The sequence below is a fragment of the Brachyhypopomus gauderio genome, chromosome 3 (genome assembly GCF_052324685.1).
Source record: "Brachyhypopomus gauderio isolate BG-103 chromosome 3, BGAUD_0.2, whole genome shotgun sequence".
Lineage (NCBI taxonomy): Eukaryota > Metazoa > Chordata > Actinopteri > Gymnotiformes > Hypopomidae > Brachyhypopomus > Brachyhypopomus gauderio.
The window spans coordinates 19493364-19516251 of record NC_135213.1 but is presented as its reverse complement, the minus strand read 5'-3'; the positions used below and the strand labels follow the sequence as shown (position 1 = coordinate 19516251).

At 43.1% G+C, this 22888-nt stretch overlaps 1 protein-coding gene across 5 annotated transcripts in view; it reads left to right on the top strand.

Annotated features, from left to right (window-relative positions):
• The first annotated feature begins 1772 nt into the window (after positions 1 to 1772).
• The window catches only part of abcc3 (ATP-binding cassette, sub-family C (CFTR/MRP), member 3), a 46131-nt gene continuing 25015 nt past the window's right edge, over positions 1773 to 22888 (top strand). For all 5 annotated transcript variants that reach the window (XM_077000081.1, XM_077000076.1, XM_077000077.1 and 2 more), the window contains exons 1-20: positions 1773 to 2142; positions 11345 to 11521; positions 11784 to 11909; positions 12112 to 12246; positions 12897 to 13028; positions 13239 to 13300; positions 13771 to 13902; positions 15743 to 15973; positions 16875 to 17052; positions 18173 to 18334; positions 18767 to 18859; positions 19172 to 19375; positions 19694 to 19840; positions 20153 to 20240; positions 20485 to 20551; positions 20945 to 21071; positions 21168 to 21344; positions 21487 to 21654; positions 22287 to 22470; positions 22603 to 22711. In XM_077000081.1, the coding sequence (XP_076856196.1) occupies positions 2107 to 2142; positions 11345 to 11521; positions 11784 to 11909; positions 12112 to 12246; positions 12897 to 13028; positions 13239 to 13300; positions 13771 to 13902; positions 15743 to 15973; positions 16875 to 17052; positions 18173 to 18334; positions 18767 to 18859; positions 19172 to 19375; positions 19694 to 19840; positions 20153 to 20240; positions 20485 to 20551; positions 20945 to 21071; positions 21168 to 21344; positions 21487 to 21654; positions 22287 to 22470; positions 22603 to 22711 (2735 nt within the window). In that variant the 5' untranslated portion in view covers positions 1773 to 2106. The remainder of the gene's footprint in view (positions 2143 to 11344; positions 11522 to 11783; positions 11910 to 12111; positions 12247 to 12896; positions 13029 to 13238; positions 13301 to 13770; positions 13903 to 15742; positions 15974 to 16874; positions 17053 to 18172; positions 18335 to 18766; positions 18860 to 19171; positions 19376 to 19693; positions 19841 to 20152; positions 20241 to 20484; positions 20552 to 20944; positions 21072 to 21167; positions 21345 to 21486; positions 21655 to 22286; positions 22471 to 22602; positions 22712 to 22888) is intronic.

Below are 22888 nucleotides of genomic sequence, written 5' to 3'. Positions count from 1 at the left end.
TTCTAACATCTTAAGGGCCTCCAAAGATCCAAAGAGGGGTGATCAATAATGCCATTAGCACTCAAATGGTACTGTGTGTGCTAATGAATGGAAAGAAATGTATGTATCATCCAAACCGAGCATAATTACGAAAACTCATGGGATCATGTTGATGCTGTTTCAGGGCAGCAACTGTCATGGGAGCCTTAATATGTCATGGGAGCCTTCACTTAATGAGAACCATTTAAAAGGAAAACAGAAGAAGAAAATAAAGGGAGGAAAGCAACAGATAACTTTTAATTGTAATGTAACCCTGCTTGAAATCACCATATTTTTTTATGTAACACAGAAAGAATCCAAGTATTAGATTCTTGACTATGTTGGAATGTAATTACTCCAGATTGTTGAGGCACTGCTCCAGCAACATTGTGGATCTGAAGTTTAATCAGCATGGTAAACAGCATGGCAAATGTTTTGTGTGACTTCCTAACAATGTTAAATCTTTATAACGATTTATGTGTTCTAAATTATTTAGTAAAGTCAGTTCTATTTGGTTGATTATAAGACTTTCACGAATCGTGAATTATGCAATGTTGATGACGAGTGTTATGTATACCAGTGGGGAACCGTCAGGGCCCTCTACGCCCTCTCAGAGGGTCTAAAATATTCTTAAAACATAAATATATATAATACAATTTATCCAGTTTTTTTAAATCTACTTACAGTTTGACAATCGACATCTAAACAATTACAGAAATATAAGCAAATAAATTATTCACTCGTGTCTATTCAATCTGTGTTGGAAGGTGAGGGGTTAAGTGGAAGCCTGTGAGCCTGTGTCTCCCCCTATTAGCACTGTGATGCCCGCTGTTCGTTTACAGAGGTCCTGGCAGTTATAATTCAACGCAATACCAGTTTCAAATGACAGTAAAATTGACCAATCATATCTTCCCTCTTAGTGGCGGGATTAACTCAATCCTTTGATGCCCTCGTGCGCGTTGTTTACATATTCCGCTCCCGAGGAACACGGAGTGAACCTTATTTTGTTGGAATCTTATTTTGCTTAAGAAGTTATCTAGTACAGGTGTTATTGTTTATTGCGTTTCTAAAGCTGTACTGTCGTCTCAGTTTTTTATTTTCTATTTATTGCACTTAATTAGAAAAGGAAACATTTTTTTTTCGGCGGGGGGGGGGGGGATGGGAGCGGGCTCAGGTTTAATGGTCACGGTTCGCTACTGATGTATACATTCTCAAACCTATTCCAAAGGTTTAACTAGTCTGGGTAATATGGATAGCTCGCCTATGGACTGATTAATAACGATCATTGCTAGCTAGCTGACACCAACTATTGTTGGTGTTGGCAAGCAATTATTAATGACTTGACCTCAACGTTTCAAACAAAGTCTGTTAAATGTAATTATTAGTTTAATTTGATCCATGAATCAAAAAAGTTACCATAGCTAGCTAGTTAGCTAACTGGACTGAGTGGACTAAGAACAATGATTTAATGAGCTACCTTGTTAACACTACGTTAGCTATCCAAGCTACAAAAAAACCTACTGAAATCTTACACCCTGGCCTTTCAGAGCAAAGGCACAGGTTCACTCTTGGACAAAGAGCCATGTTGAAATGCATGTGATAATGCGATCTTACTCGTCAGGATCAAACCTTTGATTGTGTTCTCGGCACGGCCAGCAGAGGGCGTGCTCGCCCCCCAAAAAACTGAAAAAAACATCGGTTTTGTTGAGAGTTAATATAGTATAAATCGTAGCACAGTACACATATCGTAATGAATGTTATGCATTATTCCCTTCCTCAGCGGAATAGACATCCACCAGCAATAAGTTAACTTGCACTCCTAGTGTTAGGGAGGAGAGTCTGCGAAGGAAAAGGCGTACCCGAGTCATGACACCCTCCGAATGACTTCTTCCTTTCGACAACAGCGGGGGGGTCAACACTTTCCTAAATGCCGTCTGTCAGTCGGTAGACTATACATTCATTCGTTAATGTATATGTGCGACCGTGTGTGTGTGTGCGTGTGTAATTTATGTTCGACCAAGAGAGTTAAGACAAGACGCCACATCATTTCTACGTAAGGAAGAGGTCCACTCAAGGAGCAGTGCCCCGATGGAGCATTTATGTGGATCACAACTTCCATTCTGGGTAAGTCGTATGGCTCGACTTAGGCTGGTGTGGTGAACTGGACTATGTCAGGAATAGCCTAACTGAAACCTAACCTTTTCTACATCGGCTTTTTTCCATCAGCTTTGTACATCAGCTTTGTACTGTATTTCTAGCGCGACTACAAACTTTCTCTTTAGCCTATAAACAACACATCGTGTGCATTGTATTTATGTATTATATGCATAGCCTATATGTTGTATTTCCATTGCCAAACAAACAAAAGCCCTCCGGTACACAACCACTTTGCCAAGCTTTTCCACGCTGAGAATGTTGTAAACTACGATGCTGAAAAGGTAGCATCACAGTAGAGCAGCGAAAGCCACAGGTTTCCAACAACAAACGTCTCATAATCATGTCATCATGGTAGGCTATGTAAAATGGTAAAGTTGCGTAGGACTCTGCCTACCTGTCAGTCTGACATTCGCGTATGTGTGTTAGACCAGCAACTTTGAACAGCATTGTAGTCTTTATCAACTACCTCATAGCCTATGATTAGTGTTAAGGCTAAAACATTGGCAAGAGGAGAATGAAGACTGTAGATTTATTAAATGTAATATTAGTGCTTATTTGAGTCCTTAGTGAAGAGGTGAGTCTTCAGTCTTAGTTTGAAGACAGCCAGTGGAAGTTAATTTAACCAGCTGGTTGCCAGGACAGAGAGAGTTTGCATTTCTTTTCTTTTCGTGTCTTGAAGGATGGTGGTTCAGGTCAACCAGTACTAGAGACTCAAACACAGAATGTGCAGAGCAGAGTTGGATGAGTGCAGTTGAAGTAGAAAACTAGATGTGAACCTGAATTCTGGACATATTGCTCAAGGTGTGATGTCACAGGGGGGCAGGCCTGCCAGGTGTGAGTCACAGCAGTCCTGTCTGGAGATGACAAAGCACTGAACAAGCTCTTTAGTTAGCTTTCCTGGAGATAAATGGTCTGATATTCCTGACATTGCTATGGAGGAACTTGCATATTCGAGTTGAATTAGCAATATGAGGAGAAATAAATGTGGTTATCTAGTAGTACCTCTAGTAGTACATCAAGTTTGCATGTCTTATCAGTTGGAGTGATCCAATAGATCTCTACGGAGACCATTTTGTTGCCAGGGAAATATCTCGAAACCTGTGTGTGTCCTCTGTTACCTTTACTGTTGCCTTATCCAAAATGTAGTCACTTACAAATTCACTACATATTGGCTAGTAGCTATGTGGGTTAATTGAATATGAGCATAGTAAGCTTTTCTCAATCCAGTCCTTATTGCCTCCACTGATTTCTAAAAGGAATATTAAGTTGTTCATTATTCAAGGTGATTGCATCTTTGTGTACTTTTTACACTAACACACAGCCAGGATGTATAATTCTCCTGGTCCCTGGAGTTCTCGCAAAGCTGAACAGGCATGCCACATTAGAAATTGGCCAACAACTAAACTGTATACACATTTTCTTTGACGTAGGAAGACCTCAAAATGAATAATTGTTTTATCATTTAAAACTTAATAGGCATGAATCTGCTTCTGAAATTTCAGACCGTAGATTCTTGTGTGGTTCTATCGGGCCATTCATAGCTAAGGGCACGCAATCTAAAGTAGAAGTAGTCTGAGAGTGAGAGTACTGAGAGAAAGTGTTAAGATTTCAAGACATTTAGATTTTATTTATTCTGTAATGTCAAATAAGCATTCTGTACACTCACGTACAGACTCTCTATTTCTTTCACCTATAGCTCTTCATGTCTTCCAGATATCACCTTACTGTAGTTCATATCAACAATGTTTTTGCAAACACACTACAAGCCAAGATATACAAACTTGAGCACTAAACTAACAGACTGAACTGTGCAGTTGTGGATGGGTGGGAAAGACAGACATATATTCTCAATATCACAGATACTTGGCTATGGCTTCTGTGTCTTTTTAGTTATAGATTTCTTTACCATCAAAGATAACTTTGTTCTTTTTCACAACAAAACAATTAGAGAAAAGCTTTTTCTTGTGGACTTTTGGTCTGAGAAGACTGATCAGTTGTCCTGTTTCATGAGGTGTTTCAGGTCCAATCCCAGGAGTAAGAAGACTAAGACACTGCTCTCTGGTTGGATTGAGCTCTTAAGAAACTCCTTTAATTCTCCTCACTTCCACTCAGATTACCTCTCCCAGAGTCGTGGGGTGTTTGATCACCTCCATACTGTACCCTATCGTGCCAGGATTCTTAGCAAAGGTTTCTCTCTCTCTCTCTCTCTCTCTCTCTCTCTCTCTCTCTCTCTCTCTCTCTTTTGACCTCCTCTCACACTCATTTGTGTCCTAAAATGCCCAGCGGCGGTTTGACGATGGAGCAGGGCAGTCACACTTTCTTTGCTGATCCTGAATTTCAGAGCAGAGCGCAGACTGAAAGGAATGAAAACAAATGAAAAAAGTAGTTGTTAAGCAGTGGAAATGTTCGTTTAGTTCACGAGATATGGCAGTCATCCACTGTTAAGGTCATATAGCACTATGTATAGTATATTGATGTTGATGGTACAAATTCATTGTAGCAGTTGTGTATATTCATGTGCATTTGACTTTGTGTCTCTACACAAATTACTATTTTTTTATTCTCATGTTAAGATAAAACTGTTGAATTCTGGACAAATAGGTCATTCATGTACAGCAACCTGCACTTAGGAATTAGGAATTAGATTTTAGGAATCATTCTTAGTAATTAGTTATAGCAAAGTGCCCTACTTTCTACTTGATGGCAAGTGGGTTTAGCTACTTAATCTGTAAGAGATTATCACAAAGCATTCCATACCAATATAACTAGAACTAAGGCAAGGCATAAAGTGCCATGTAAGGTGACCAGATAATTCAAGAAAATCTGTTGTTTTATTCATCCTGGCAGATTTGTTTTGCATTCCAGAAGACTGCTTAGACTCCACCTCCCTTTGTTTGTTTGTTTTTGTTTATGAGCATCCAATGCTCTATCTCTTTGCCCACATTTACCCACATTTACTTTCATGGATTATGTGGCTATGCTCTCCACCACAGCACTGGTCATCTGAGGTAAACAGATGTGACTTCACAGAAGCTCAAAGGGCCACTTCCTTCTACAACAGTCACACTCAACTACACCTCTGTAGCTCTGAAACTTGCAATAAATTGGGATTTTAAAAAATCAGTTCATTTAATTCTCTCAAAGTATAAATTTACACTGTTACATGGAGTCAAATTTAACACTGTTACAAAATTTTTAGTTTTATGTGGTTGATCACATGAGTATCACCTCTTAACTCCTCCTGAAAAGTGAAAAAAAGTGAAAAGTTCTTATACAGACATTTACACAGACTCTCACACAGACATTTACACAAACACACAGATAATTTTGATCATTTTTGCTCAGTATGGTAGAGAAAATTGTGGGTAATATTCCATTACAAATGCATTGAGTTTCATTTCCACATGGGATTCTACTCATATGATACCAACTGCCATTACCAGTTATATTGTAATTACATCAAAAGAAAACAATGAGTCTAAAATGGTTGGCAGAGCAAACCTTAAGTATGGGAAGAGCTACTTCCTGTAATGCATTAGTAAATGTATGTTAACTCTGCCATTTATAATGAATAATAGCATTTGTTGGCCTTGCACTAAAATCCACTTTTAGTAAGACAGTTAGATTAGCCACCCGTTCTTGTGTGTTTCACACTGAGCGTATCCCTCTGCTACTTGACCAATATAATTCAAACTTAAATATGGTTATTAGAAAGCTTATTAATTACAGCGGAATTAGCAGTTTTATAATCAATTGATTGGACTGTAAATGAGGTCACTAATGTTAGAAGATCTCGGTTTAACTCACCAGTGCTATGATTTGTTAACAAATTTAACCCATTTTCAGTGTGGCCAGAAGACTATAAAACATTGCATTGTCACTAGGATAGAACAGGAAACCTTTATGAGAGGAGGTTTTTGTGGCCAGAGCACATGTGTTTACAGTGGAGCTGAACACAGTCTGAAGTTATTTGGTTCTCAATAGCCGACAGCTGCTGGGCCATTGAGCACAATGCCATAATAGCTTATGAATAAATTGCACATTGTACTTGTACACTTGCAGAATGAAATTAAATATACGGTCCCCTCTCTTGGTACAAATAAAATAGTAAAAAAAAACATGTTATAAGCAGGTAAATAAATGGGTAAATAAAGCATCAAAATTTTAAAATGTAAATTTGTATTGCACATTTGCCCATTGAGACCTGTCCATGGTGTACCTGCCCCTGCCTCCCCCCCCCCCCCCCCCCCCCCCCGTGACCCTGACTACAGATAATGGATGGATGGACATTTGCCCATTGAATAAACAGAAATTGCCTTGAAACGATGAGAGGATGTTGTTACATTTGTATTCCTCGCTTTAATTTATCTGTAACAGCTGTCAGATGGCAGCAGTTCAAACGTCTGGCGCCCTGGGTGTGTACTGTGTCTTCTGATTCTGTGTGTCTTCCTGAGACAGCGGCTACTGTGCTGTAAGCAGTTACTTCCTCCAGGGAGGAGGGTGACCGATGATTTTTTTGGGCAGTGATGATGACCCTCTTTATATGGCAGCTCACCGATGACCATTGTATGAGGAATTGCACTACAGCTCTCCTTTATCACAAATACAACACACTGTATGGGAGCGGAGCGCTCGTGCGACTTGTACAAACATCACAAATTTCCTTTAATGAGCTTTCATATCAGGCTCACATGGTGTGATAAACCATGAGCGCTCCGCTCCCATACATTGTGTTGTATCTGTGTCAAAGGAGAGCTGTAGTAAAACTCATACAATGGTCATCAGTGTGCTCATGTATTTAGTAATACTCATACACTTATACATAGGCCCATATCTACCACCTTCTCCCTCTGATTACCTGTTACACCCACATCTGACTGGCTGTTCATCTGAATTGTATACAATTTGGAACAGTCTGTTTCTCTCTAAGTCACTCAAAGCTTGCACACCCACACATACACACACTTCCTGCTGAGAGTTTGGGTTGGACTGCAGTACACCCCAGCTGGAGCTGTGTGTAACTGTCAGCAGGGATTTTTCAAACAGTGTGTTGGTGGGCAACTTGATTTAGATACATGACCAATGTGCTTCTAGAGTGATCATGGTTTTTAAGTGTCCTTATAACACAAACAATGCATATTCATCTCTTCCTCTAAAGGGATAGCATTGTCAAACTTATTTATATATGGCTTTCACAACATGTTATCACAATGCAACTTTACAAATGTAGGGGTTCAGATCCCTAATGACCAATCCAGAGGCAGAGGCAACAGTGGCAAGGATTGGATGGATAGAACTGAGCAAGAAATCTTGGGGGGGGGGGGGGGGCAAGACTCAAGTGCGGCCCCACCCTCCTTGGACAGCTTCTAAATATATGTGTGCTAGGAATTTTGTATCCTGCGTGATCTGTCACTTGTTGGATAATATTCTAGCTAGCTTTGTATATATAGTGTAGAATTAATGTGGATTGATAACTAGTGTATAATTAGTAGTTCCCTTATCAAAGTGCATCTGAAAGAAAGCTTACTCACTCTACGGCCTGTGTGATAAGGACATTACATAGCAAATAAAAGTGGCCTTGTTCCCATTACTTAGAATAAGCACTGCACTTTTAAAATCTTCTACCTGTGTTTACTGTAAAACGACCTTGGGTGGTACAATGTAATGGGAGTTAGTATGGCTGTCCTTGTAAACTGCTGCCTTCCACTGGGTCTACCCCCTGCTTTCAGTGCCACCACATCCATCCAAAGCTTCCTTCAATGCCTCTAGGATTAGATGCTTCTAAGACGCTTAGAACATTTGCGGGCTCTTCTCCCTACTGTGTGCACTTGTTGACACCTACGGGAGGCCTCAGTGTGGTGATACAGTATTTCAGGATTGGTTAATACAGCAGGAACAAGTTCTTAGTTCCTCATTACAGAGATCAGCACAGCCACCAAGACATCTCCTTTGTCAATGTAGGTCTTCTAGTTATAGCTATCAGGATGTAAAAACAACGTGTTCTTCCAGAAAGATTTGCTTACACCAAATTTAAAAAACTGTACATTCCCAAAACTCACTGAAACAAATCATGCAATTCATGACTGTCATACATTATTATTCTGGGAAGGTGATTCTTAGTTCCTACAGAACATGTCAGCTGCTGTGAATATTAATGCTGGCCTGACAATCATTGACAAGGAAAAACTATATAAAGAAGATGGTTATTTCATAAATGCATGTGTCTGTTGGATGCATATGTGCTGCAAGCAGATTGATTTCTAAAGTCATTCCTATAAATATGAATTGTACAAAGTTTAAATCTTTCATTTTCTAATTTTTGTCCCGTTCAGTGGGTATTAAAGCTGTATTAGCCATAGCAATCTGTTGCTTCACTACAGATTGGTTTTTTTTTATTTGCATCATATTCCCACACTGTTGTCTAAAAACAATCATTGTAGCTTGAGCAGTGTTTTCATTTCCTCATAAGCACTGTTGGATGTTGGGAAAGCCTTCATGAGAGCACATGAATAAACATGTGCTCAGTAGGGAAACTGTCTAGAGCTTCAGCTTTTATGCATCTGTGTTTAGATATTCTCGCTGACTAAAATATGAATGCAAAAAGCCTGACAGAATATGTTTTGATTTACACTGCTCACCTTGCCCCTGTTTACTCAAGGTGTTCGATGTGTCCAAGATGCAGTGTGTAAAGGCACTACTACACTAAGCCTGCCCTTCAGCCAACCTTGAGGGCAGTTATCAGCCTGGCTGATTGCCTGCGTGGTCCGCAGAAGGTTAGTGTTAGGACACATAGGGTTTGGCGCAACGGAAACCAATAAACCAGATAAAGAGCAAAGTCACTATGAGTCAGTAACCGCAGCAGTTTCATCTTTTTTCATGACCACCTAGGAGCCGTGGTAATTAATATTCGTTCACTGGTCAGAGTGGATGGAGACACGCCGGCGCATGAAGCCTCGGACACACTGTTAAACATTTTGCCTACTGGATAAATGTTTACCCATTACATTGTAGGTTTTTGCTCTTAATCATTCACTGAAGGCCTCTCCGAAGGCCAGTGGAATATTTCCACAAGCACAGAAGTAGTGGATGTCTGAAGGCCCCAGACAAGCTGTAGGTTTAGATAGAACAGCGGGTGAGTGTGATAGGTTCCTGCGGGTGTAGCTCTATTACGCACACGCGTTCACGCTTTGATGATGGAAACAGCGAGAAACCGGGCAGCTGTGTTTATCCTGCGTTAGACTCTCCCTGCCGAGAGTGCAGAGGTCTTCGGCTCTCAGCGCTCTCACCAACAGCTCACTCACCGCACTGCCACCGAAAGGGTTTTGGGAAGTTTCTACAGTATGTTGGGAAATCCTAGAGTAATACTATACAAGAAAATAATCTATGGTATGCACTCTCAGAATGAATTGTTCCTTATCACAAGTGCCAAAAATGAAGAAATGTAGAAATGTAGGAATTAGAAATAGCAGCACTTTGAATTCTGAAGTTTCTGTTGAGCTAGCACGCTTTTTGCCTCCTCAACTTCCTGAATGGTTAGCTTCCCCTTGGACTAGTGAATTGTAAAGACTACACGAGGTCAACACCAAGAAGACAAATCACCACCATTTCTTTTACTCCTCCTTCAGTCTAACATGTACATGGACACCGTCATCTTTATCCAGCTACAGAGATACATTTAGTCTCACGTACATGCAAGAGGTGTTCTCTTAGCATGTGGAACTTTTAGATTTGAGATATGTGTTGCATCAGTTTGGGTTTTCAGTGAGGAGAAGTTCTGTTCTTGTCAGTAATGTCCAAGAGAATAAACCTTCTCTCAGATGTTAGAAGCTGTCGTGGACTTCGGGCAGCTTTTTTTTTTCTTGACTGATGCTTGTTCCAGTTCAAAAGTGTTTGGTGTCAACTTAATTAATGCAGTGTAGTATGAACTGTAGATAATGCAGTGTAGTATGGAGTGTAGATAATGCAGTGTAGTATGGAGTGTAGATAATGCAGTGTAGTATGAACTGTAGATAATGCAGTGTAGTATGGACTGTAGATAATGCAGTGTAGTATGAACTGTAGATAATGCAGTGTAGTATGGACTGTAGATAATGCAATGTAGTATGAACTGTAGATAATGCAATGTAGTATGAACTGTAGATAATGCAGTGTAGTATGAACTGTAGATAATGCAGTGTAGTATGGAGTGTAGATAATGCAGTGTAGTATGAACTGTAGATAATGCAGTGTAGTATGGAGTGTAGATAATGCAGTGTAGTATGAACTGTAGATAATGCAGTCTAGTATGGAGTGTAGATAATGCAGTGTAGTATGGACTGTAGATAATGCAGTGTAGTATGAACTGTAGATAATGCAGTGTAGTATGGACTGTAGATAATGCAATGTAGTATGAACTGTAGATAATGCAGTGTAGTATGGACTGTAGATAATGCCCAATGAGCATGGGTTCTTACGTTTTGGTCCTCCAAAGGTTTCTTCCTTATTCTGCTTAGAGAGTTTGTCCTTGCCACTGTTATCACTGGCTTGCTCATTTTGGATCTGGATGCAGACATCTGTAAAGCTGGTCTTTGGCAACACGTATTGTAAAATACTATATAAATAAGCTATGCTTTGATATAGCATACAGCTGGGATTCGATATCCCTCTGCTGCTGGTAATGGCCTCGTGCTGGTCAGTGGTCCCTGCGGGCACTGGCGTCTGGCAGTCTCAGGATGGTGAGCCCATGGCAGTGTCCATTGTGCATGACAGTGCTGTAGGCAGAGCTGCACAACAACTCATTTGTCAAATCATCTGATACTATATTGGACTTTCCAATACTGATAACCAGGAAGGCAGCAATATGCAAAGGAGACCACCACCATTTTGTGGCATGCTGTGAGCATCCTCAAATGAGTTTTGTGACTGATTTGATTGCTCTCAACAGACATATACCCCTAAAAGGCAAATCTTATTCGGCGTAATGCAAACCAGTCATAAACCATGTCACATCAGTAGTTCACCACATTGCAACCTTCTGAGAAACATGCGGCCTTCTGAATGTGTGTATATGATGCAATCAGGAGGTCTGGCGGTATAATCGCAAGGCGGCGTGTTGTGTTGTCAGTATCGTGTAGTTGTTGTGCATGGTTTGGCTGTGCAGCCTTTAACACAGCTCCTCCTCTGTTTGCAGGAGCACAATCTCACCCTGCAGGCAGAGGTCCCCGACCTTCCAGAGTGCTTTCAGCTCACTGTCCTGCCATGGATCCCCTGCATCTACCTGTGGTTGGTCTTCCCCCTCTACCTCTTTTACCTCAAACGGAACAACAGAGGCTACATCATGATGTCTATATTAAACAGAATCAAAACGGTAAGCTGGTGCATGCATGGGGTCCTTATATATATTTGAATTCAAATGTCACAATGGTTGTAATGGTGACGCTAAACAATGCACCACAGATGTTGCCATGTACACAAGGTGTATCTATACCATTTAGTTAAATGAATATAGCGGTGTGGTGACTTAATAATCCAGTGTATTGAAAAGCATGGTTCAGTTGTTACAGTGGAGTTGTAACGTAAAGTGTTATTGATGTATATTGTCTCTCTTTGTCAATCTTCTCTGTGTGTAGATTTTTGGACTCATATTATGGGTTGTGTGCTGGACGGACCTTTTCACCTCCTTTCATGAGATGCAGCAGGGAAACGTCAGACCTCCAATATACTTTGTTACTCCCTTAATAGTTGGCATGACTATGGTAAACATGGCAACGAAAGGATGTTGCTCCATGTCTCGCACGTACAAACTTTTATAAACCTGTAGCCCACCTGTTTCTAGGACTCTCCCATTTGATGTAATGTCAGTATAAATCACAGCTTTGTATGTTCAAAACCAGTTTCTGAGCTTGAGCATGGCAGGCTTTACATGAGCTTTGTTCTTGCTGCCGTTCCTTCTGTCAGCTGCTGGCCACCTTCCTCATCCAGTTTGAGAGGCTGAAAGGGGTCCAGTCCTCCGGAGTGCTTTTCATATTCTGGACGCTCTCAGTGCTGTGTGCCATAGTGCCTTTCCGCTCCAAGATCATCCGCGCCAACCAGGTTCGTACACATCTCAGCAGGCCACTGCCCAAAGCACAGTTGCTGCATCAAAGAGAATTACAGTCTGTTAGCAGTGTAAGGTTACTAACCAAACCATTATTTTTCTGGGGTTTATTTATTTTCATACCTGCTGTTCCATATTCTAGAGTTGATTATGTCTCTCTCCTCCGTGAACCACCAGAAACCTTCGCATTCTTGACCTCAAGTTCCTATCTCTGCACGGCCTGTGTCTGTTTTTTCTCATGTTTTGTAGGTTCCCTCCTTTCATGGGAAGCTCCGGTTTTCTTTTCTCTTTCCCTCCCTGACACTGAGAACAAAGCTATTGTGATGGGGAGAGAGATAGAGAGAGAGAGAAAGAAAGAGAGAGAGTGAGAGAGAGAGTAGTGCTCTTATTTTGGATCCCTACTCTGAGCCAAGGCCTGTGCCCACACAAACACCAGGTTGAGGTCCCCGCCTTTAATCTGTGTAAACCCGTGCACTGCCCTGACGTCTCCAATGGGAATGCAATGGAAGATTTGTATGTCTCAGACCAGTGGAGAAAAATGCAGGCACTTTGGCGAGGGTAGACACAGTTGATCAGGAGAGGAAGATGCCCTCGGCTTACCATTTACAGCAGGTCAAATGAGGAGTCTACATTCCTGTCTCTGCAGGAGGGAGTCACAGACAAGCTGCGTTTTACAACCTTCTACATGTATTTTGCCACCACGTTGGCAGAGCTCATCCTGTCCTGCTTCAATGAGAATCCCCCCCTCTTCTCCAGTGCGGCCACAGATCCTACCAACGTACGTGTGTCTGGTCATATGGGGAAGTGGTGGGTGGGGGTTATGTTACGATGATCTAGATTTAATGATAAGCGTGCACACAAATAATCGAGCTTTGTGGACACTTGTAAATTGACCTGTATTAAAGACACTGTCATGTTTGGATGTTGTGGTTAGTGAATAACTTAAGTGCACATGCAGAAATGTCCTAACACTTTCATTCATTCTTAGAATCCTTGTCCAGAATCAACTGCTGGCTTCCTCTCAAGATTGACCTTTTGGTGGTTTACGAGGTATACTTGTTTTTGCAGCAGTTTACTGTTGAAATTCTTTTTTGGGTGATTGTATATTTCAGGATAAAAGGTCACTAACTATCATGTTTTCATTCATATTTTTAAGCTATTTTTCAGTACTTTTTATTTTCCAGTTACCTTTAGTATAACAGTCCACAAAACATCCACAAAAACAGTCCACAAAACATCCTGCCAGCACCCAGATAAAGAATGGTGCCTTTCCAGTATTGAGTGATGAACCTAATCACACTAACATAGTCAGATCATGCTTTCAGGTTTCAGTTTGAAGCTTGAACTCTCCTGAACTCTCCTTTTCTCTACATGGAACTCAAATTCTCCTAAAATGCTTTGAGTCTATCAAATTCATCTTAAATAATCTTACTTCATTTAACATATTCCATTGGTTAGTGCAAACAGATATTTGATAAGTTATACATTGCTATGGTTTTTTGTATGCTTGTGTCTCTCAGCATGGCTATAAAAGGGTACAGATCCTCATTGGAGACCAAAGACCTGTGGTCCTTAAACAAGCAAGATACCTCTGAGCTGGTGATTCCTAAGCTCCTTGGGGAGTGGGAAGGAGAGAAGACTAAAGCCCAAAGGTAAAGCACAGTTGAGCAATCCATGTAAACATGTGATGTGGGCAATGGAACAGACATCACTAGGTGCTTGCGGATGAAAGTACTGGCATTCTGTTTTCGGTAGGGCGATCCAGAATTGTATAAGGGTCAACGAGCAAGGGTCAAAGCCAGAAAGCCATGATCATGACCAAGCCAAGGGAGCCTCAGAAGTGACTGAACAGTCAAAAAACCAGATACACAAATCCAAGAGAACAAAGACAAAAACTAGAACAAACCAGAATCATCCACAGACAATTGAAAAATATACTCAGAATGCACTGTGGAGGGGCAATACTGTGTAATGGATATGACAAAAGGCAGAATTTAACATACTAATAATAGGAAATGGGCACCTTTTCAGAGCAGTGAGGAAAGTGTGAATGTGCAGTGCAGAGAGTTCTGGTCTTCAGGATTCTGGGAGTTGTAGTAAAGTTGGTGGTTGTTGGGAATTGGACGAAGGGCTGCATGGGATTTGGGAATGAACAGTACTTGTGTTTAGATGTGCCTTCCAGCAGGAAAACTGCACAAGGTAGATAGCTCCATGATTATTTTTCTTCCCTGCATATACAGGGGTGCCAATGTTCTTACACGGATTGGTTTGCCAAAAACAGCTTCTATCAAAGATTTTGGCTTCTAATAGTGAACATAACTAACCTGAGTATTCAAGTCACAGAAAACACAAATATTTTCAAGGCTGAAATCCAAATTTATTTTATAGGTCATTGATTGAATGAAGATGGCATATATTGACAGAAGGGTTTAAAAGTGATACTTGGCACTTGAGTATCAGTGCTGAGGTCCTGTTCCATCAGGGCCCTGCAACAACCCCTCCCCCCGCCCCACACCCCACACCTCCGCCACTCTGAAATGAAATGTGCCATATTTTGTCAATTGTGATTTTTACACCCCAATCGAAATTTGTCCTCCACTTTTAACCCATCTGTGCAGTCAGAACACACACACACACACTAGTGATTACTAGGGGGCTGTGGATCACACGTACCCAGAGCGGTGGGCAGCCCTAGCCCGGCGCCCGGGGAGCAGTTGGGGTTAGGTGCCTTGCTCAAGGGCACCTCAGTCATGGCCTGTCTGGGAATCGAACCCACGACCCTCCGGTCACAAGACCAGTTCCCTAACCGCCAGGCTGTGACTGCCCCTGAATGATTTGGTCGAAGGCAGCAGTATAGAGGAAGATATGGAGAACGCTCTCAACCCAGACTTTTCCCCTTGCTTATCTAGTTCTGTCCCAGCGAAGGCAGCAGAATCCCTTCAGCCTCCTGAAGCTCCGGGTTCTGGCTCTCTCTGTCCCAGCATTAGTGTCGCGGGCAGGCAAAGCCTGTGTTTTAAAGTAGATGACACACTCCCGAGTGTCCTGTCAGCTTCAGCCAAAGTAATTGCAAAGTATTTCCTCTTTCCATTTATAGTTCACCTTTTCTGTTACTTAGTAAGTAGATCAGAATGTCACTGTGCAAACACATCTTAGTTTCTTTTATGAAAAAATAATTAATTAATAATAATAATAATAATAATAATAAAAAAACTCTTGCTTCTTTCACCAGCAGGCAATACTACAACTTCTGTCTTCCTCATATGAAGCATCTGGACCTCCTTCACATATTTTACTATGCATTCACATTCCGGGTGTCGTAAGGGAAAAATCAGTGCTAAACATTTGTGCCTCATATTATATTTATCATATAGTTTAGACTCAGAAAGCTTCCCAAACCGTTTTCCTCTGGCTTTAAAACTTTAACCCAAGCGAGTGCTTGGAGAGCGTTTGTATTAAGGCCAGGACGCTGAGGATACTCCTTTTCCCCTGCAGCACGGAGCCGGGCGTGAACGGCCAGGCCGCATACGCCAAAGCTGCGACGGAGAGCAACCACGTGGCCACGAGCCCCGAGGAGGTGGAGGTGCTGCTGAGCAGACAGGAGGAGACGCGCCCGCCCTCGTTCCTGCGTGCCCTGCTCAAGGCCTTCGGCCCCTACTTCCTCATCGGCTCAGCCTTCAAACTTCTGCAGGACCTTATCTCCTTTGTGAACCCGCAGCTGCTGAGGTGAGAACAGAGGGGACCGTGCAGGCCCTCCAGAGTCAATGAGAATTTAACAGTGCGGAATAGATTGATGACACACAGCCCGGGGTGGTTCTCTGGCATATGACAGGAGATGGTATATGGTGTTTGATTTGTCTTGTCTGTGGGTTTGAGGCATTTATGATTGGTTGTTGGCAGCTCTGAGGTGTTGCTGGGTTTCCTGCACTGCTGTTATCTATTTAAAAAGACATTAGGTGCCAACAGCAGGGCCTAATGAAGTGGCACAGAAAAGAACAGATGTATCAGTGCTGTTTGCTCATGGAGATCTCTTTGTGTTATTACACAGCACCCGTCTGCCACAGAGAGGAACACAATAGCTGTCACTGTAGTAGCAGCTGACTTTATCCTATTTAACCTTGGCTAATAAAAGGATTTAGACCACATTCATACCACGTACACATTTACCAAATGCCTTTATCTTGTTTGCCTAGAACGTCTGAAGCGAATGTGGAACTGCGCATGTTGATTTAGCGGTCACCATCCGATGTGATATGCTGTGGTGATGTTTTGCTTATGGGGAAACCTATCACATGTATTTTTCGTGTTCTCACGTGTTCTCACTCTCATTAGCCTTGAGCGAAAATCCAGATATTTGCAAAGCAAAAGACATATGCAAATGTCTTTTTACAAGGCTAGCTTTCTATAGTGGGCATGAAAATGTGGATGTCATTCATCCTGGAACGTTACATTTACCACGGGTCGTATTTGGTTAACCTAGGGCACTCTGATGTCTGCACGTAGTTAGCGTAACCACAGCCAGCTGCGGGTGTAGTGCTAAGACCCAGAGGAAATGCGGCAGTGAACCAGTGGGCCCCTCTGACTCTGCTCCGCCCACCTTGACCACGCCCTCGCCTCTTCCTGTCAGGATGCTGATCGAGTTCACCAAGCGGACGGGCGCTCCGTCGTGGTGGGGCTTCTCGCTGGCCTTCATGATGTTCGGCTGCGCCCTGCTCCAGACGCTTATCCTCCACCAGCACTTTCAGTACTGCTTCGTCACAGGCATGAGACTGCGCACCGCTATCATAGGGGCCATCTACAGGAAGGTAACACATGGCCTCTCACTCATGCACCACTGATACTCATCTCAATTAACAGCTGCTCAGTAGCGCCGCACACAAAGTCACACTGTAAAGCTCGCTGCCTCTGCGCCTGGAGCAGCAACCCATCTGTGCTAGGCACAACAAGCCAGAGGGTAGACTGGAGCTTCATGCTGTATATGGGTGTGACTTCCGCCTACAAGGCACGTTCACCTGCAACGTTGTAAAAGCTGTGACCGGTGTGAGGTGTGGCGAGCCCTTTTTTTGGGGGTGGGGTGGGTGGGGGGGGGGTTTCTACTGAGCAGCCAAGTTAGTTCACATTTATGAGCTCCAGACACTCTGGAATGTGCACTAAAGAGCCAGCAGCAGCACTCCAGCTTTGATGCATGAATGGAGAAAAACCAGGGGATCAGGGTGTGGGCAGAGACGTCAGCGTGGATGTTCTGCACCGGTGGGGTGACTTTTCACCCAGTGGCGTGTTCAGGCGGCCCAGGCCGCTCCTCTCTGATTCATACCTCATGTTTGTAAAAGAGCGGAAAGACTGTAGTAGAGGTCCTGTTTCTGCCCACGGTCATGTAATCATACATGCATACTCGGTAAACATACTCATACAACACAACTTGAGAGGGAACAAGAAAAAGTGTTTCTTTTCAAAGAAAAGTGTATTTTGCATTACAGCTGTGTGTTTGTGGTAATAAACCACATCCTTAGTAATGGTCGCAAGCTGTTTATCATTTAATTGAACTGTTGGGAAGCTCACAAAACCTTTGTGGACCTCAAGTTACACAGTTACAACATTATTAGTGTTGAAAGAATGACTCTTTTCAGTGGTGCAGAAAAAGCCAAATATTTTTTAAAGTAAAAGTCTGGTTATTTACAAGCACTCCAAAAAATACAAGTCCTGGGAAAAAGGCAAGGTGTTTGAGTTGTTCTCACTGCAGCACCACTGTGCCATCATATCATTGATACCAGCTCTAAACTCTATTTGAACTTTATTTACAGGACCTCGTGTTTTTTAAAGCTTCCGGTGCTGCGCTGTCATTGTTTAATGAGCTCCCTTCAAGCCTGACCAATCAAAAAAGGCGCGGCGTCTCACTGACACGCCCACCCCTCTGTTTGTGTTCAGTCGCTGGTCATTACCAATGAGGCGAAGCGTTCCTCCACGGTGGGTGAGGTGGTCAACCTGATGTCCGTGGACGCGCAGCAGTTCATGGACCTCACAACCTTCCTCAACATGCTGTGGTCAGCGCCCCTGCAGATCGTCCTCGCCCTCTTCTTCCTGTGGCAGGTCCGAGCCTCGGTTCACTTGTGCCGAAAATACAACCGACTCCGCAAAATCACGAGATGTGGATAGGGTGGCAAAGCTGTGCAGATCCTCCAGGATACGAGTTCCCATGAACCTTTGCACAGTGTTGTAAGATCTACTTGGTTGCGTTTTCACAAGCTAGTGTCAGCTACCATTTCTGTATGGTTAAAGCAGTTGATACTAGAGATTTCAATTAATTACTACACAATACAAATAGGAGTGAGCACTGCAAAAGATGTGTGGTTCAGGAAACAAGATATTTCCCTAAGAGACACTGCTGCTTTCCTGCCACAAAAGATGAAATGCACTCATGGATGTTTACAGTGAATCTCATGAGAAACGTCAGTACTAGAGTCCATCATGCCCTCTTTTTATCATCTGTTGTTTTGTTTGTTTGTTTGTTTTATCTCGTAGAATCTGGGCCCTTCTGTTCTGGCTGGAGTGGCTGTTATGATTCTATTGATTCCCTTCAACGCCGTCATCGCCATGAAAACCAAAACTTACCAGGTTTCCTTTCTTCTGGCTGTCTGTTGAGAGAGAGAGAATGTGCTCATTTGCTAAACTAATCTTGTAATCCTTTGTTTGTGTGGTCTGTGGTAATATGTAATATGTTGGCATTTGTTTCTAAAAACAGAGTTTTTTAAAGGAGATTTTTAAAATTCCTAACTAGAATGGATCACTTGTTTTAAAGGGGAGGGGGTAATTTGAGTGTGTGTGTGTGTGTGTGTGTGTGTGTGTGTGTGTGTGTGTGTGTGTTTATGCCAGTCCAAACTGTCACTTGGCGTATTCCATTTGATTTTTCTAAACGTTGGCATGCAGGTGGAGCAGATGCAGCACAAAGACGCGCGCATCAAACTGATGAACGAGATCCTGAATGGGATTAAGGTGCTGAAGCTCTACGCCTGGGAGGCCTCCTTCAGGGAGAAGGTCCTCCAGATCCGGCAGAAGGAGCTCGCTGTGCTCCGCAAGGCCGCCTACCTGGGTGCCCTCTCCGTCATGGCCTGGACCAGCGCCCCCTTTCTGGTGAGACACCACCTGTCCTGTCCCGTCATGCCTCGCCCGTCCCGGGAGGATGGTCAGGACGCATCTTCTCCTGAACGATGGGTGGCTGCTGTTATGTTGTGTGGTGATGGAGTAATGATAGTGTTGGAGGTATTAAGATGGAGTAAAGGGAGGTTTAATGTGGTAATTAATGATTAGTGATGATGGTGTTGGAGGTGTTAAGATGGAGTAATGGGAGGTTTAATGTGGTAATTAATGATTAGTGATGATAGTGGTGGAGGTGTTTAAGATGGAATAAAGTGAAGTATAATGGATGCTCCTCATGACATGTGCCCTCAGGTTGCCTTGACGACATTTGCTGTGTATGTGAGCGTGGACGAAAACAACGTCTTGGATGCAGAGAAGGCGTTTGTGTCACTGTCCCTGTTCAACATCTTAAGATTCCCTCTGAACATGCTCCCGCAGGTTGTAAGCAGCCTTGTACAAGTGAGTGTCCTCTTCCCCTTATTGTTTATAAATGTACTGGCCGAGTTTTTATGCAATGTGGTTTGTCTTACGCAAGCTAACATGGGATGTACGATGTAATCATTTATCTGCCAGTGTTACAGAAGATTTGTTTTCGGAGACATGTGTTTAGTTCATGCTGCATGTTATAGTTCAGCCCAGAGTGTTTTCTGCGGGCCGTAGCTAGAGAAGGTTCAGGTTCTCAGCTCGGGACGCTTCTTCGATGGCACTCACAGACGCTCCTTTCCTAAACCTCCCACACTTTTTCTCCTGATCCTCACACCTGCCTTGCAGACTAACGTGTCGCTCAAGCGTATCCAGTCTTTCCTGAGTCACGATGAGCTGGATCCAGACAACGTGGACCGGAAGTCTGTGGCCTCAGGTAAAGCAGGAATACTCCACTGCAGAAGTGGGCGAAGACACACAGACCTCTCCTAACAGGTTAACGTGTCTGCTAGAGCTAATTTGCTGAGTCATGGCCTATGGTGTTTTTTTTTTTTTTTTTTTTTTCTTTTTTTTTTTTTTTTGCAAACAGCAGTGCTGTGATGACTTAGCAGTTTGTCGGATTCGTGCATGGTGGTGAGTCAGTATTTAATTACTGACAGGATCTTTACTTATGCTTACAGATTTTGCTGTAACAGTTGTGAATGGGAAATTCTCATGGGCCAAGAAAGACTTGCCTACTCTTCACAAGTGAGAATCTTCACATGCTAACAAATCTACAAAACAATCATACATTTTGTTATTCTATAATAACATAATTAAATACTGTCACAATAAAACATTATTACAAACATTAAAATGATTAAAAATCTCAAATTTGTGTGGGGATGGGGAGTTCCAATATAATACCAATGCCTTCTTCAAACACAATGACAAACAGTTAACAAAAGCAGCATAAATATATTGGGCTGAATAGAGCCGCCCTGCCTCAGCATAACTTAAACCATATGAGATGGCTTGGATGCTTACTGCCCTGATAAATACCTTCATGTACGTGTATGTGAAAGCTATATAAAAAAAAACATACTCATTGTGTGTAATGTGTATGAGAAAGCTATAATGGTTTCGCCTCTTTGTTCACAGCATTAATGTATTGGTGCCCCAGGGGTCCCTGTTAGCAGTGGTAGGTCATGTGGGTTGTGGGAAGTCCTCCCTAGTGTCAGCTCTGCTGGGGGAGATGGAGAAGCTTGAAGGGCAGGTCTCTGTAAAGGCGAGTGAACCCCTAATCACCTGTGAACCACGATGAGCCGGTTTTAATGAGCAGCGCGGCGCGTTAACGCTCAATGTTTCCTCCCTCTTGTGTTAGGGCTCCGTGGCTTACGTGCCCCAGCAGGCATGGATCCAGAATGCCACCCTGAGAGACAACATCCTGTTTGGCAGGCCCTACATGGAGCAGAAGTACCGCTGCGTGCTGGACGCCTGTGCCCTGACCCCTGACCTGGACGTTCTTCCTGGAGGTGACCAAACGGAGATAGGAGAGAAGGTGCGAAGCCTTCGACCCCGACTGCATGAACATCTTCACCCCTCATTTACGATTGTACCCTGTTAATCCTTTATGAATTCCTCATGCCCGTTGGATGACCTGCTAATGGGGGCTGGGGGTGTGACTTTGGGCATTTCTGCAGGGCATTAACCTGTCTGGAGGCCAGAGGCAGAGGGTGAGTCTGGCCAGGGCTCTCTACAGCGATGCCGACATCTACCTCCTGGATGACCCTCTGTCTGCGGTGGACGCCCACGTAGCCAAGCACATCTTCGACAATGTCATTGGGCCAGAAGGGGCCCTGTGCAGAAAGGTAGCCATTAAGACACAGTTTGCTCCACTCTCAAATGCAAAGCCGTGAAGCTTCAAAGCCGAGAAGGAAAGGAATGATACATACTTGCTACATACCACTTTGTACTTACTACACAGTAGCGCTCTACGTATTTTATCTAGGATTGTAGCGTCTATAGCCTATTCATTGTGTCCCCTGTTCAGATTCTGATTTGTATAATTTTAAATGACCTGTCTTCAGAACTAGATGAAGATCTGTCCTACATACGTTACATGTAGCTCACACCACCTGTCACACTTTTAGAAGCTGATCCAGGGCTTTTACGTATCTGTCACAATATATACTTCACTTCCCAACACTGTTGTAACTTTGAGGAATGTCGCTCTAATCTGGGCAGTCATGGCCTGGTGGTTAGGGAACTGGTCTTGTGACCGAAGGGTCCCAGGTTCGATTCCCAGGCCTGAAGCCATGACTGAGGTGCCCCTGAGCAAGGCCCTTAACCCTCAATTGCTCACTTGTATAAAAAATGAGATTAAAATGTAAGTTGCTCTGGATAAGGGCGTCTGCCAAATGCCATAAATGTAAATGTAATCACTATTAAGACACTCTGGTTTGTTAATTTTCACTGCATGTGTTTGTGTTTTGTGATGCAGACACGGATCTTGGTGACTCATGGCATCAGCTTCCTGCCCCAGGTGGACAACATTCTGGTTTTGGTGGACGGCAGGGTCTCTGAAATGGGCTCCTACCAGGACTTGCTCAAGCAGAACGGGGCTTTCGCCGAGTTCCTGAGGAATTACTCTCTGGAGGACATAATTGAAGATGATGAAGTGACGGGTATGTGACCCAACAATCAGAACCCGTACAAAGAACCCAATCAGAACCTCTCTAGATGGCTGTGTCTGATTTTTACTGTTTTTATCCCTGTGTTTGTTCTCATCTTGTCTGGGGCATTTCTCTCCCTCCCAGAGGTCCTGGTGGATGAAGAGGAGTCCTTTCCTGACGATGCGCTCAGTAACCACACCGATTTGGTGGACAGTGAACCCGCAGTCAATGAAGCTCGGAGGCAGTTTATGAGGTCCGTACAGGTTGCTTTTCGGCTTCACTTTGCATCCACAGGCATAATTTTTGTGGTGTTTCACCTTTAAGCTATTTGAGGTTCTTCGTAGTAGTCAGCACAAAATCAGCACAAAAGCTTGCGTAAACTGTGACCTCGCAGGAATATGTCCAGGACGTCTGTGGCAAGCACTTCCAT